The sequence below is a fragment of the Salmo salar genome, chromosome ssa14 (assembly GCF_905237065.1).
Source record: "Salmo salar chromosome ssa14, Ssal_v3.1, whole genome shotgun sequence".
Lineage (NCBI taxonomy): Eukaryota > Metazoa > Chordata > Actinopteri > Salmoniformes > Salmonidae > Salmo > Salmo salar.
The window spans coordinates 19556795-19574169 of NC_059455.1; the positions used below are offsets into that span (position 1 = coordinate 19556795).

The 17375-nt window shown below is 40.4% G+C and overlaps 1 protein-coding gene across 1 annotated transcript in view; it reads left to right on the top strand.

Annotated features, from left to right (window-relative positions):
* Positions 1 to 1016: 1016 nt before the first annotated feature.
* Positions 1017 to 17375, top strand: part of LOC106568829 (double-stranded RNA-specific editase B2) — a 37008-nt gene continuing 20649 nt past the window's right edge. The window contains exon 1 of the mRNA XM_014139530.2: positions 1017 to 1475. Coding sequence (XP_013995005.2) covers positions 1373 to 1475 — 103 coding nt within the window. The 5' untranslated portion in view covers positions 1017 to 1372. The remainder of the gene's footprint in view (positions 1476 to 17375) is intronic.

Sequence of the window (17375 nt, forward strand, 5' to 3'; positions counted from 1 at the left end):
TGGTTCTCAAGATCACATTAGGAGTTAAGGTTCTGTGAGTGGTAAACAGATGTTTACAAAATGGAGGGATGCACAAACATAACAGCAGGTTGATCCACTGAATGGTAACAGTTACATTGCTGGAATTTCCATTTTTTTTCTTCATTTTGAATCAAAACAGTTTATGTGTTCAAGTGTTGTAATCGGCATTGGAATCGTAGATAAAGGAGGAGGTTACAGTATCAAACTGATCCCCCCCGAGGAGGCTTATAGTTGAAATCAACCCCACCTTAGAAATACAAGGACCCAAACAACCTGAACCTGCATCTCTCCTCTCCATACAGCTGGAACTGAAACAAATATGACAGCCACAATTAGCAAGATATTGATATGGTATTGTTACATCCCTGTGTACAACGTGTGCCATAATTTGGAATCATAATTGGAATATTATTTATGATAATGATCATTCTGAGGACAATACTGGTATGTGACTGGCAGGGATTAAACACCTGTTAATTAAAAGTAAAGTTGAAATGGTATTTATTGGGAGGATTATGCAAAATAGGTATTATGATACAAATAACCTGAGTTTGTGGATTGCGTGAACTGCCTTCTAACATGCGTCCACTGAAAAGCCATTGCTTCAGCAACCTTCATGGATGTGGGTTTCAAAGCTGCGGATAATGATAGCAGGTAAATGTTCTACCATTAGGATAATGACTGTTTGGAATGCATGATCATTCAGGCAGAAAAGCAAATATGATTGCCATATGAGTTTCCATATAAAGGAGGGGCTATAAACGCTGAAACACTAGGCTACTACTAATGAAAACAGTTGCCTTCTTACATTTCATGAGTTAATTGAATAGATGGATGGTCACTTGATTGTAGTGAGAGAAATAAATCAGTCTTGACTCTTTTGACATTTCAGGCAAATAAAGACAATAGGCTACATTTGCGCTCCCCGGAAGACATGCACAATTGCGCACATTCCATTCCCAAAGACAGCATACACGTGTTGCCTTCTTGTGCGTAAAAGTATTTGTTGTCTGTTGGTGTCTTTGCATGTTGTTGGTTTTCAATCGGGGAAGAAAGCATGCATCACTTTGCAGAAGAGCAACATACAGCGGTTAGCCCCCGTGGGGCGTGTGGTGGTTCTCCTGTCCAGTCTAAATGATGTCACTTTCTAAAAAGGCTGTCAGCAAGAATGTAGGTGGCACCCAGACACAGCAGCAGGGAGATTCCCGCAGTAAACCTCACACACGGTCACCAAGGCGCTCCAGTGAAATAGTCCTGCACTTTACTTGGATAGTCTCTGCTTCTCAGTTCACCAGTTATCAACCAGGGGAAGGCATTCCAGGAAGACTGTAGGAGTCTCTTCGTGTGCCTCATGGCTGCGGTACTTGGAAACAGCACCCGAACTATGGGAACTTCAGATTGTGAGCTGAGAAGCCACTTCAAAAGAAGAAAGAGGAGGAGGTCGACAAGAAAAGGTCAGTAGACAACTTGTTGTGGTCAAATGACGAGTTGTCGCAGTGTGTTAAATGTGGACAGAAGATCACAGAATGTACCCTTCATTGAGATGATAAAGTTTCCCTTGAGGGTTCCTTTGTAAGATAAAATCACAAAGCCTGAAATAAACGCAGGAATACTTTGTCACTGCATCGTTATTGGAAAATATCTTTACTTTATGCTGGAGGTGTAAGGTTTGCCAGTGGTCATAAAATGTAGCCTACATTATTATAAATAGGATCACACCACACTGTAAAACCAAGTACCTGTGCAGCACATGCTCAACTCATTTCTACAAGGAGTGAAGTGATAGAATTGTTTATTAATTGATCTCATATTGGAGGCAACAGAGAAAATGCACTGTGTGTTGAATTTTGATTATCATATTATTGATCTGTAAGTGCCTTTGGTCCTGAATTGATTAGTAAGGACATTATAAAATAGGCTTACTCCAATCAATGGAATGCTTTGACCAATAATTTAAATGGGTTTTGATTGTTCTCCCCCTCTATCTCCTGTTATTTAAATTCACTCTCATTATCATGAAAGCCCTGACAATAATTTCTATTGTCCTCTTGGCAACAGGTCAACATTTTAGGATTACACTGCACTGCCATTGTTCTTGACACACTAATCCTCAGAAAATGCTGCAGATTATTTCATGAGGGGCTTTGTATTAAAACCTATGCTTATTCAAAGTGCCTAAACCTTTTCCATTCTATGTATGACCTATTGGCCTTTTGCTGCTCAATGTGAGTGTATAACGATACCTGGAGTGAATGCATTGCATGCACCCCAAATGCTAGCCGATTCCGATTAGTGCACTACGTTTAGTGCAGACTTGGTTTCAAAATAATCAGTGGCCTTCTATTGAGGAAGTTTGTTGTAATGATTTAACTAAAAGGTTATTTTGAATTGATATAATGACAGAAGAGTTGTATAATTCTCTTCTGAATGTGGGATGTGGTAAACATTTGAGTAGGCTATATAAACATTCAAATGATGAGACAAATAAATGACCTGGAACAAGTCTTGGATATCATGAAAGTTTTCTTTAAAGACAATAATGTTTGGTAAATTACTGAACATTTTCATGGGAAATGTGTTATTTTCTCATATACAGTACCAGTCAAAGGTTCAAGGTTTTTTCTTTATTTTTACTATTTTTTACATTGTAGAATAATAGTTAAGACCTCAAAACTATGAAATAACACATATGGAATCATGTAGTAACCAAAAAAGTGTTAAACAAATATATTTTAGATTTGAGATTCTTCAAAGTAGCCACCCTTTGCCTCGATGACATCTTTGCACACTCTTGGCATTCTTCAACCAGCTTCATGAGGAATGCTTTTCCAACAGTCTTGAAGAAGTTCCCACATATGCTGAGAAATTGTTGGCTGCTTTTCCTTCACTCTGCGGTCCAACTCATCCCAAACCATCACAATTGGGTTGATTGTGGCGGCCAGGTCATCTGATGCAGCACTCCATCACTATCCTTCTTGGTCAAATAGCCCTTACACAGCCTGGAGGTGCGTTTTGGGTCATTGTCCTGTTGAAAAACAAATGATAGTTCCACTAAATGTAAACCAGATGGGATGGCATATTGGTGCAGAATGCTGTGGTAGCCATGCTGGTTAAGTGTGCCTTGAATTCTAAATAAATCACAGACAGTGTCACCAGCAAAGCACCGCCACACCATCACACCCCCTCCTCCATGCTTAACGGTGGGAACCACACATGCAGAGATTATCTCAAATCAAATCAAACTTTATTTGTCACATGCGCCGAATACAAGTGTAGACCTTAACCAACAGCCCTTAACCAACAGTGCAGTTAAAGAAGAGTTAAGAATATATTTACCAAATAAACCAAAGTAAAAAAAAAGTAAAAAGTAACACAATAACATAACAATAACGAGGCTATATACAGGGGGTACCGGTACCGAGTCAGTGTGCGGGGGTACAGGTTAGAGGTAATTTGTACATGTAGGTAGGGGTGAAGTGACTATGGATAGATAATAAACAGCGAGTAACAGCAGTGTACAAAACACATGGGGGGGGTAATGTAATATTCAGGTGGCCATTTGATGAATTGTTCAGCAGTCTTATGGCTTGGGGGTAGAAGCTGTTAAAGGGCCTTTTGGACCTAGACTTGTCGTTCCGGTACCTCTTGCCGTGCGGTAGCAGAGAAAACAGTCTATGACTTGGGTGACTGGAGTCTCTGACAATTTTATGGGCTTTCCTCTGACACTGCCTATTATATAGGTCCTGGATTACAGGAAGGTTGGCCCCAGTGATGTACTGGGCCGTACGCACTACCCTCTGTAGCGCCTTACGGTCAGATGCCGAGCAGTTGCCAAACCAGGTGGTGATGCAACCCGTCAGGATGCTCTCGATGGTGCAGCTGTATAACTTTTTGAGGATCTGGGGACCCATGCCAAATCTTTTCAGTCTCCTGACGGGGAAAGGTTTTGTCATGCCCTCCTCACGACTGTCTTGGTGTGTTTGGACCATGATAGATCGTTGGTGATGTGGACACCAAGGAACTTGAAACTCTCGGCCCGCTCCACTACAGCCCCATTGATGTTAATGGGGGGGCCTGTTTGGCTGCCTTTTCCTGTAGTCCACGATCAGCTCCTTTGTCTTGCTCACATTGAGAGAAAGGTTGTTGTCCTGGCACCACACTGCCAGTTCTCTCCCTATAGGCTGTCTCATCGTTGTCGGTGATCAGTCCTACCACTGTTGTGTCATCAGCAAACTTAATAATGGTGTTGGAGTCGTGTTTGGCCACGCAGTCGTGGGTGAACAGGGAGTACAGGAGGGGACTAAGTACACACCCCTGGGGGGCCCCAGTGTTGAGGATCAGCGTGGCAGACGTGTTGTTGCCTACCCTTACCACCTGGGGGCGGCCCGTCAGGAAGTCCAGGATCCAGTTGCAGAGGGAGATGTTTAGTCCCAGGGTCCTTAGCTCAATGATGAGCTTCGTGGGCACTATGGTGTTGAACGCTGAGCTGTAGTCAGTGAACAGCATACTCACATAGGTGTTCCTTTTGTCCAAGTGGGAAAGGGCAGTGTGGAGGGCGATTGAGATTGCATCATCTGTGGATCTGTTGGGGTGGTATGCGAATTGGAGTGGGTATCCGGGAGGATGCAGTTGATGTGAGCCATGACCACCTTTTCAAAGCACTTCATGGCTACCGACGTGAGTGTTACAGGGCGGTAATCATTTAAGCAGGTTACCTTCGCTTCCTTGGGCACAGGGACTATGATGGTCTGCTTGAAACATGTAGGTATTACAGACTCAGTCAGGGAGAGGTTGAAAATGTTGGTGAAGACACTTGTCAATGGTCCACGCATGCTTTGAGTACACATCCTGGTAATCCATCTGGCCCCGCGGTTTTGTGAATATTGACCTGTTTAAAGGTCTTGCTCATGCTTCAGTGTTGCTTGCCTTGAAGCGAGCATAAAAGGCATTTAGCACGTTGGTAGGCTCACGTCACTGGGCAGCTCGCGTCTGGGTTTCCCTTTGTAGTCCGTAATAGTTTTCAAGGCCTGCCACATCCGATGAGTGTCAGAGCCGGTGTAGCAGGATTCAATCTTAATCCTGTATTGACGCTTTGCTTGTTTGATGGTTCGTCTGAGGGCATAGCGGGATTTCTTATAGGCATCCGGATTAGTGTCCCGCTCCTTGAAAGCGGCAGCTCTAGGCTTTAGCTTGATACGGATGTTGCCTGTAATCCATGGCTTCTGGTTGGGATATGTACATACGGTCCCTGTAGGGATGACGTTGTTGATGCACTTATTAATGAAGCCGGTGACTGAGGTGGTACACTCATCAATGCCATTGGATGAATCCTGGAACATATTCCAGTCTGTGCTAGCAAAACAGTCCTGTAGCGTATCATCCGCGCCATCTGACCACTTCCGTATTGAGCGAGTCACTGGTACTTCCTGCTTTAGTTTTGCTTGTAAGCAGAATTCAGGTACTACTCTGTGTTTCACAAAGACACGGCCGTTGGAACCAAAAATCTCATCAGACCAAAGTACAGATTTCCACAAGTCATACAGTTGAAGTCGGAAGTTTACATACAGTTAGGTTGGAGTCATTAAACTCGTTTTTCAACCACTCCACAAATTTCTTGTTAACAAACTATAGTTTTGGCAAGTCGATTAGGACATCTACTTTGTGCATGATACAAGTAATTTTTCCAACAATTGTTTACAGACATATTATTTCACAATTCCAGTGGGTCAGAAGTTTACATACACTAAGTTGACTGTGCCTTTAAACAGCTTGGAAAATTCCAGAAAATGACGACATGGCATTAGAAGCTTCTGAAATGGCTAATTGACATAATTTGAGTCAATTGGAGGTGTACCTGTGGATGTATTTCAAGGCCTACCTTCAAACTCAGTGCCTCTTGCTTGACATCATGGGAAAATCAAAAGAAAATCAGCAAAGACCTCAGAAAAAGAATTGTAGACCCCCACAAGTCTGGTTCATCCTTGGGAGCAATTTCCAAACGCCTGAAGGTACCACGTTCATCTGTACAAACAATAGTACGCAAGTATAAATACCATGGGACCACACAGCCATCATACCACTCAAGAAGGAGACGCGTTCTGTCTCCTAGAGTTGAACATACTTTGGTGCGAAAAGTGCAAATCCCAGAACAACAGCAAAGGACCTTGTGAAGATTCTGGAGGAAACAGGTACAAAAGTATCTATATCCACAGTAAAATGAGTCCTATATCAACATAACCTGAAAGGCCACTCAGCAAGGAAGAAGCCACTGCTCCAAAACTGCCATAAAAAAAGACAGACTACGGTTTGCAACTGCACATGGGGCAAAGATCATACTTTTTGGAGAAATGTCCTCTGGTCTGATGAAACAAAAATAGAACTGTTTGTCCATAATGACCATCGTTATGTTTGGAGGAAAAAGGGGGAGGCTTGCAAGCCGAAGAACACCATCCCAACCGTGAAGCACAGGGGTGGCAGCATCATGTTGTGGGGGTGCTTTTCTGCAGGAGGGACTGGTGCACTTCACAAAATAGATGGCATTATGAGGGAGGGAAATGATGTGGATATATTGAAGCAGCATCGTCAGACATCAGTCAGGAAGTTAAAGCTTGGTCGCAAATGGGTCTTCCAAATGGACAATGACCCCAAGCATAGTTCCAAAGTTGTGGCAAAATGGCTTAAGGACAAAAAGCCCTGACCTCAGTCCCATTTAAAATTTGTGGGCAGAACTGAAAAAGCGTGTGCGAGCAAGGTGGCCTACCAACCTGACGCAGTTCCACCAGCTCTGTCAGGAGGAATGGGCCAAAATTCACCCATCTTATTGTGGGAAGCTTGTGGAAGGCTACCCGAAACGTTTGACCCAAGTTAAACAATTTAAAGGCAATGCTACCAAATACTAATTGAGTGTATGTAAACTTCTGACCCACTGGGAATGTTATGAAAGAAATAAAAGCTGAAATAAATAATTCTCTCTACTATTATTCTGACATTTCACATTCTTAAAATAAAGTGGTGATCCTATCTGACCTAGATAGGGAATTTATACTAGGATTAAATGTCAGGAATTGTGAAAAACTGACTTTAAATGTATTTGGCTAAGGTGTATGTAAACTTCTGACTTCAACTGTATGTCCATTGCTCGTGTTTCTTGGCCCAAGCAAGTATCTTATTTTTATTGGTGTCCTTTAGTAGTGGTTTCTTTGCAGGAATTCAACCATGAAGGCCTGATTCACGCAGTCTCCTCTGAACAGTTGATGTTTAGATGTGGCTGTTACTTGAAATCTGTGAAACATTTATTTGGGCTGCAATCTGAGGCTGGTAACTCTAATGAACTTATCCTCTGCAGCAGAGGTAACTCTGGGTCTTCCTTTCCTGTGGCAGTCCTCATGAGAGCCAGTTTCATCATAGCGCTTGATGGTTTTTGCGACTGCACTTGAAGAAACTTTCAAAGTTCTTAAAATGTTCCACGTTGACTGACCTTGATGTCTTAAAGTAATGATGGACTGTCGTTTCTCTTAACTTATTTGAGCTGTTCTTGCCATAATATGGACTTGGTCTTTTACCAAATAGGGCTCTTCTGTATACCTCCCCTATCTTGTCACAACTGATTTACCAACTGATTTACCAAACACAACTGATTGGCTCAAATGCATTAAGAAGGATAGAAATTCCAAAAATGAAGCTGGTTGAGAGAATGCCAAGAATGTGCAAAGCTGTCATCAAGGCAAAAAGTGGTTTCGTTGAAGAATCTCAAATATAAATTATATTTTTATTTGTTTTAACATCTTTGTGGTTGCTACATGATTCCATATGTGTTTTTCCATAGTTGTGATGTCTTCACTACTATTCTACAATGTAGAAAATAGTAAAAATAAAGAATAACCCTGGAATGAGTAGGTGTGTCCAAACTTTTGACTGGTACTTTACCTTGTGCAGAGACTAGGGGACTTTTCAGTACTGTATACTGTAATTGGTTATTTGGGAAAGTTGTGTAATATTGTCCTTTATTCAGGACAGATTAACATGATGAAACAACATGGAACAACAGCTGTTGTTGACTATTTCTGTCATCTGTTGTTTTCAACAAAACGTATTATGATGATTTGTATCCATATTTGTTGATTTGATTGCTATTTTGATATAAAGTTACATTACAGATGTAGGATCTTAATTTGACCTATAATGCAAAATAATCATGCAGCAACAGGATTTGAACGTTTAGTCCATATTGTTGCTCGATCAGTGGTTAGGCTATTAGCTGGCCAAAATGTAGGATATATGGAAAGGGCAATACTGTTAATATAACAATGTGTTAGTGTGGGTTTTCAGTAAGTGTATGTAAATTACAAAGCTCATCTGCATTTCCAACAGTGCAGGAGAATTCTCAGCAGCAAAAGAGTGATCATAATAAAGACCCTACAAGTGTATAATAAACATATAACCATTGCTAGAGCAAGTCAACGTGCAATTTTACTTCGGCATTATTCACAGATTTGTAGCATGTATAGTGAGTGCCTCATATTAATGCAGTGTAGAAACGTCAGGTCTGCATTTAGCTTTGTTGGTTGTTAAGTTGCATTGAAACCAGACATAACAGCAGTCAACTAGACTGCATTTTTTAAAAGACTGATGGCCAGACAGACAGACTGCCTGATCTGTCTATGAATCAGCATTAGGGAATGTTTTAATCTCATTTAATGCATCAGGGAAACTAGTCAACTTTAAATCCACATTGACACCAATATAATAAAGCTGCAATTATTATAGTCTACTGCACAGCAACACTGTCAAGAGACGATAACTGAAACTAACTATGACTCTTATTGTATTTAATGTTGTAGTATTCATGAACCATAAGCTGTAGTAAAGAAACCCAGAACAATATCTTCAATATGTTCAGTGAGTAGATCATTTGACAGAGTGCTATTGTTTTGCAAAAAGAAAAACGGTTCATTGATTCCACTGAAAAGCTGCCATTTGTCAGAAGACTCACTCTGCTACAAGGCAACATAGATTATAGGAAATATAGTATTTGGTTTGATGAAGAGGCAGACAAGCAGTCAATGGTGTTACTATTTGAAATGGGGACATTTTCACAGCTGTTGTATCATCGGAGAGCCACAGATTTGTGCCACAGTATGCCATTGTTATTATCCTCAATTGCAATTTATTTCACATCACCATATGTTTTAGGAAATATTTTCATCATTCAGTTCCAAGTATTTATTGTCAGCTTTGGGTTTAGTTTTTCAACAGCTTTAGTCTGTGTTTATTTGATTTGATGTACTGTATGAGTAATTTGATTAGATGTCTCTGCTAAAGGCTATCACCCAAGCTAAAGGGAGTTAAGTGGAAGGCTTCCACTTTCCTCCACAGTGGACAGGATGCGTGTGATCACAGTGGACAGGATGCGTGTGATCACAGTGGACAGGATGCGTGTGATCACAGTGGACAGGATGCGTGTGATCACAGTGGACAGGATGCGTGTGCTCAGATATCAGATATCTCACTGCTTGACTGGCTCTGAGCCTCTGGTTGAGTGGAGTTTATGAGATATTGTCATCTATAGTTCAAAGATATGACTGCAGATTAGATGGGTGGGCTGTTTTTAAGAAGATCCAGGGCCTTATGTATGAAGTGTCTCAGAGTAGGACTGCTGATTTGGGATCAGTTTAGCCTTTTAATAAGATTCATGGACAAGGAGGTACCTGATCCTAGATCAGCACTCCTACTCTGAGATACTTAATACATACAGCCCCTGATTTTTCTCTTAAGTACCCACTAAACTGGAAAGACATTTTTTTCTCTCTGAGGTTTTCAAGGTTCATTATGTTCATTGTGTAATGTCTGTTGCATAACAACCTGTTCAAACTGATTTAATAGAGTCCTTTGTTGATGTGTGTGGTAATATGGCTCCTCCTCTCTGAGAATATAATTATGAAGTTCTCTTCCTGTTTATCTGATCACTGCTGATGGGAACAACCTGCTTGTGAACTCCAAACATCACAACTACATGAATAGTTTGTAGTATATTATGTATTAGATATAAAATGAGTTTGGGAAAAGTGGCATCAAATGAAGCCCACAGACCTCCCTTTGGCTCCTAACCATGACAGGCTGTTTCCCCCCTGCTATCTTAATTTGATGTCACTCTCTCAGTAGAGATGCAGACTTTTGGCAGACAGAAGCCTAGCCAATTGTGTCCGTTTCATAGTTTCATCCTCGTTACATGGGTGTGCTGGTTTCCTCAGAGAGGCGGTTCACAGGTAAATTAAAAGATGATTGTTCCATCACCTCTCTCTGGTTCGATAGAGATAAAAATCTCAAACCCTCACTACAATGGGAAAAGACCAACTGGATTGAGAAAAACGTTCAAAATTGGTCCAAGTTGTTTTGAAGTTTGGTCGGGTACACCGGGCTCTATTTTTCTCAGCTGGCGATAAGCCAGTGCAATGATCACATGCTCGTTTGCAATTTTGTTTGCAGGGTTCTTAAGGATTGGACCCTTTTTTTCAATTTTCGCCTAAAATCACAAATCGAAATCTAACTGCCTGTAGATCAGGCCCTGAAGCAAGGATATGCATATTCTTGGTACCATTTGAAAGGAAACACTTTGAACTTTGTGGAAATGTGAAAATAATGTAGGAGAATATAACACATTAGATCTGGTAAAAGATAATACAAATCCAAAAACATTTTCATTTTTCTTTCATCATCTTTGAAATGCAAGAGAAAGGCCATACATTAACATAGGATTCTAGGTGCAATTTAGATTTTGTCCACAAGATGACAGCAGTGTGTGTGCAAAGTTTCAGACTGATCCAAAGAATTACCTCACTACACAATATTTTGAGCCAGACAGCAGTGGGGTCAAACTGTAGAACCCAGTTCCTACATTTGAATATAAAAATGTATTTTATCAAACAAAACTATGCTACATTTTATCTCTGGGAACCTCAGGATGACAAATCAGAGCAAGATTACTGAATGTAATTACTGAATGAATCAAACCAGTTGCTGTGATAAAAGTGTTTTGTTGTTGTGCACTATCCTCAAACAATAGCATGATATATTTTTTCTTCTGTATTAGCTACTGTAAATTGGATACTGCCGTTAGATTAACAAGAATGTAAGCTTTCTGCCCATATAAAACATGGCTATGTCCCAGAAAGTTGACTGTTGTATACAACATTTTCTAGTCACATTATCGTATATTGAGCAACAACCATTCCGGTTTAGGGACACCGATCCAGTAAAGGTTAGCGTGTTAAAGTCGGCACTCTCCTATTTTCAAACCCTAGCACCTGGATTTGTCATTTACCTGTCTTATATGAGCTCGCTTGCGCTGAGGTGGAAGGGGTGGCAATATCGGAGGTGTGTTCTTCCTTAAAAACGTTCGCCAAAGTGCCAATTTCAGGCAGCGTTGGTGCGGATATTTAAGACCATGGTAGCGAGGTTGGTTATGGAATTGATTTTGACAGGGGAAGGGCCGCCTATACAGCCTTGATGCACAAAAATATCAGGTTTGGGAGAATCCCCTTTTTATTTATGTAGGCTATTGTACATTATTTTAGCCAGCTCCTGTTATTATTTTGGAAGTGCGTAAAATGCCCGTCATGGAATAAGAGATGAGATGATCCAGTGACACTCGTATTTAAGAACATTTACATAATTGTTTGCTTTTTTCTCTGTTTAGTTTGATTAAAAAACAAGCCCTTATAGGCTACCCTTACCCTACTATAATGAAAGCTGGTTCAACAGCAATGTGTCTGTTTTGTCTTTCTTATCCTGACCATCCATTAGCCAAGTAGCCTATCCATTACAGGTTTCTAAATGGTCGCTCTTGCTTTTGCATTATTCAGAATTCACGTCGGCCTACCTGCAGTGCATAGGCTACTCCATTCAGCTGGTATCGTGCACCTCCAAACATATACAAATGATTCAGTCCTATAACGCCATATCAACGATATGTGTCTCACACAAGCAGCACAGGGACAGGAGCCTAGTTTATTATTTCAGGATAAGAGCCATGCATAAACGGGCCTTTACTCCTTGAAGCTGTGTCCAATTTTGACTTCAACACTCTAAACATATTGAGCACTGGATGTGTTTTTTTTTTTTAACGGCTGCTATTACTCATTACTGTAGCCTATGCTATTTAATAAACTGTATCAATCCACAATGGACTAGGAAGAGAATTGTGCCCCCAGCCGAATTGGAGAAGACAATGCAAAGGCCGTCAATAACCTACAGAACTTAAGATAACTGCATGCAGTATTAAGCCATGAAACGTGTTGATTGGACAGTGAGGGCCCTCCTCACATGTATAATTTATGTATTAATCAAAGCCCAGCCCTTTCGCGCCACCAACTGCTATTGCACTCATAATTCCCACAGTGAAAATAGCAAAAATATTTTGGGCACACTCCTGGACCTTTAGCCCTACTGCCAGTGCTATTTTCTGTGAAGTGCACAGCTCAAAATGGAAAGTCTAACGCCATCTTTGCAAACACTGTGGATATTTCCCCCTGGTGAACAGAATACACTGGTGTTGTTAGTAGTGACGGACGTTTTTCACCCACCAGGCCCTTTTGTTCACCATCCCCTCTTCATCCCCTTTGTGACCTGATCAAAGGTAGTGCACTGTATAGGGAATAGGGTACCATTTGGGATGCATCATGGTTTATTTCTCGCCTCATTTCCCCTTTCCCCAGCCAGACTCCAACCTGGCCTTGCTGAGCTGGCGGATTCTACAAATTATGACCAATTTGTTACCATTAAACGTGAGATGCTTATTTGATCCACTAAATGGATTGAATTGTGGAAATTGAATGTATGTATATTGAAACAATGTTTGCCTCATCATACTCATTTTGCGAAGATGACAACAATGCAAATATGCACATTTTAAACTGGAGAAAAATGTGTGGTCTTGATGTTTGTGCAAAATTAAGTAATGTGTCTGAACAGTGCATTGGGAAAGTATTCAGACCCCTTAACTTTTTCCACATTTTGTTATGTTACAGCCCTATTCTAAAATGCATTAAATTAAAATATTTCCTCATCAATCTACACACAATACCCCATAATGAAAAAGTGAAAACAGTTTTTTAGAAATGCTTACTAATTTATTAAAAATAAAAAACAGAAATACCTTATTTACATAAGTATTCAGACCCTTTGCTATGAGACTCAAAATTGAGCTCAGGTGCATCCTGTTCCATTGATCATCCTTGAGATGTTTCTACAACATGATTGGAGTCCACCTTTGGTAAATTCAATTGATTGGACATGATTTGGAAAGGCACACACCTGTCTATATAAGGTCCCACAAGAGCAAAAATCAAGCCATGAGGTCGAAGGAATTGTCCGTAGAGCTCCGAGACAGGATTGTGTCAAGGCACATATCTGGGGAAGTGTAACAAAGAAGGAAGCCACTCCTTAGTGGGCACATGACAGCCCGCTCTGAGTTTTCCAAAAGGCACCTAAAGGACTCTCAGACCATGAGAAACAAGATTCTCTGGTCTGATGAAACCAAGATTGAACTCTTTGGCCTGAATGCCAAGCGTCCCTTCTGGAGGAAGCATGACACCATCCCTATGGTGAAGCATGGTGGTGGCAGCACCAGACTGAGGTGAAGGTTCACCTTCCAACTGGACAATCACCCTAAGCACACAGCCAAGACAATGCAGGAGTGGCTTTGGGACAAGTTTCTGAATGTCCTGGAGTGGGCCAGCCAGAGCCTGGACTTGATCCCGATCAAACATCTCTGGAGAGACCTGAAAATAGCTGTGTAGCGACACACCCATCCAACTTTACAGAGCTTGAGAGGATCTGCAGAGAAGATTTGGAGAAACTCCCCAAATACAGGTGTGCGAAGCTTGTAGCGTCATACCCAGTAAGACTCAAGGCTGTAATCGCTGCCAATGGTGCTTCAGCAAAGTACTGAGTAACGGTTCTGAATACTTATGTAATTGTGATATTTTTTTATTTTTATGCATTGGCAAAATTTCTAAAAACCTGTTTTTGCTTTGTCATTATGAAACAACTGTTTCAATTATTTGCATTGCTTTGTAAGAAGTGAGGCAGAAAAGGGATAAAACACCCTGTGTACATATTTGTCTGTACTTCTACACTTTGTCAAACTGGCAATGAAGTGTGTATACACTGAAGTAGGTAATGATAGGAAGGTGCTTTCATAGTGTGGGTAGTAGCCTACTGTGCATAACATAAGACAGTGATGCAATCATACACTATTACATTCACCAGTACTATAGAGGGTTTTCCTTCAGACGGCAGGTAGCTTAGAGGTTTCCGTTTGGAAGAATCTGTTGGTGTGCCTTTGAGTAGGGCACTTTGCTCCAGTGGCGCCGTACCACTATGGCTGGACCTGTAAAACAACACATTTAACTGTACCTATCCGGTGTATGTGACAATAAAACATAAATATTTTATTCTTAAACTGAAATAGATTTTTATAAAATACTTTATTTTTGGACTATTGTCCATTATTCATCCAGGGTCCTATCCTCAGGAGATTCCCTGTAGTCCCACAGTGACGTTTAACACATTACTGGTGCAGCACTGTGTAATGTGCTTGGGTTTTGGCCCCTGAACCCAGAGACATCAATTTCACTGAGATGTATCTGCTGCCTCACCCCCACCGAGCAGCACTGGGAGTCTGGAGATGTGTCCCAAGTGGCACCCTATTCCCTATGTAGTGTACTAATATATAGGGTGCCATTCGTAACTTCACCATGCTTAAAGGGATATTAAATGTCAGATTTTTATTTTTTACCCATCTACCAATAGGTGACCCTCTTTACGAGGCATTGGAAAACCTCCCAGGTCTTTGTGGTTGAATCTGTGTTTGAAATTCACTGCTCGACTGAGGGACCTTACAGATAATTGTATGTGTGGGGTACAGAGATGAAGTAGTCATTCGAGAATGTTAAACACTATTATTTCACACAGAGTGAGTTCATGCAACTTATTATGTGACTTGTTAAGGACATTTTTACTCCTTAACATATTTAGGCTTGCCAGAACAAAGGGGTTGAATAAGACATTTCAGCTTTTCATTTTTAATGAATTCTAAACATTTCTAAAAACATAATTCCACTTTGACATTATGGGGTATTGTGTGTAGGCCAGGAACACAACATCTACATTTTATCCATTTTAAATGCAGGCTGTAACACAACAAAATGTGGAAAAAGTCAAGGGGTGTGAATACTTTCTGAAAGCACTGTACTTTACTGTGACTTTACACTTTGCAGTTCCCTTGGATATTTGAGTATATAAAATGCAGAAAGAATGAGATGGTAACCAAACGATGTAATTATAAGGCTTTTAAACTGGAACGGCACAGGAAGCTCTTTCCTGCTCTTTGCTGGCCCGCATTCTTCCAGCTAATGGTGCAATTTACTCTGGAAACGAAAACAAATGACTTTATTTTGTCACGCAGCTGCTTTTTTAAATTTGATTATTATGATATTTTTTAGGGGGTAGATTAGCTTTAATATTGCAGATAGATTGTGGGTTCTAACAATGTAATTGTTAGCATAATTTCCAATCCCCCATATATTTAAAAAGATCTTTATTATTTTCCCCGAACCCTACCACCCCGCCGTAGCTGCTTAGCTAGATTTAATATCTCTCTTTCTCTGAACTCCATAAGTATTAACTGACTTGATAGAAGAGAATGCTTACTCATAACAAGCCTCAGTTGATCAGTTTGAAAGCCAGAGATGCTAGATAGAACACTTGTGTATCTAAGGGTTAGTATTGAAGACTTGACAAGCAGGAATATTACAGGCCGACAGTTGCCTAGGTATTTAGTTCATCCCCATTCTGGGTGGATTACATGTGCATTAGCGAGATGTTCATTAGAATGGGCCTTTAGCTTTAATTCAGGTTAATCTGACTATACCCTCACAGGAAACAACTGTATAAGCTTTCTGTAAGAGTTTAAGCTTAATGCTGTTAAATACAGTCAAGTGAATGCAAGGCAAATACAGACATATTCAAATGAAACATTTCCTTTCTGTGTAATACAATACCTCTAAAGACACTGTATTCTGGAAGGTAAACAACGTCTCTCACCATCTTGAAGTAGAGACATATCAATTGATAATTGCAGCTTTCCTCCACCTGTCAAATACCACTACCTCAGATATCTTGAGACAGGATCCCCTATTACAGTGAGTCAGTCCCCTAGTTATAGTTAACTATTAGGCTGAGTTGACATACTTTCTCTCTCCCATGCATTGCCTTCTCAACCTAATGAAATGTCACTATTTTCTCTTATTGTAGTGCAATGTTGACACTTTTTATCATTTAATATCACACGATCACAGCTACCCCAAACCCAAGCCTATTAGACATGGAGAATCACATTATGTACATGACATGCTAAGGGTAAAATCTGATATCACATCATCATATTCCTGTGTGACTCTTTTAAAACTCCAGAGGCAAATTGGTTAATTCCGTCATTGTTAATGAAGCATGTTTAATAGAATAATGAAATTAGGCATGGCAAGGAAAGTGAAAAGCACCCGCTTCCCATCCAATGTGTGAGGCATGACAGCTATGCATAATCTCATTTGCTAAGCATAATTAATAAAAAGTGGTGTGATTTTTCTCTAATGCGTACTGTCTTTCTTCAAGGGCAAGAGCAATGCTGAACTACTTGGATAGTTTCTAGCTGACGGTAGTGACAATAGTCTCAACGCTATTCCTCTAGATCAGAAGCAGTTCAAATCATTTGAGAACATTCGGATTCATTATTATCCTACAGATCAATATATTACATGTACACTGTATATAATACATACATACAATGTATGCACAGTGGACCACGGTAACTAGCTAATGGTCCTCTTCTTTTTTACCTTCTGGTTTTAAGTGCAATGGAAGCATGAAAGTTAATTACTTTGAATTATTGGTCACTAAGGTGACTCGCAATTGCCATCAGCATGTTATTCTTCCTTCTATCTGGAAAAAATAACATCTGCTCAAAAGAAGTGTGAACTGATTGACAGCTCTTTGTCTATTAGCAGAAAATCATTGATAAAACAAAAGAACAAACTATCTGGCTGTCCATACAATCTGTAAACAACTAGGAGACAACTAGGTTACATAAAACTAGTCAGATTGGCAGATTTTTTTTAATGGATTCCATTAAAAGGATGCCGCCCCTGTGTAGAATATTCTGGTCTTATCAGCCACACCTTTCAATTACTCCAGTTTTCTAAGCATTCCCTCTCTGTGGTTGTTTTCTCTGCATCCCTTCAGCCAGCAGAAATGTAATCGACTTTCAGCTTTACTCATCAGATTTGCATTGTTACCAT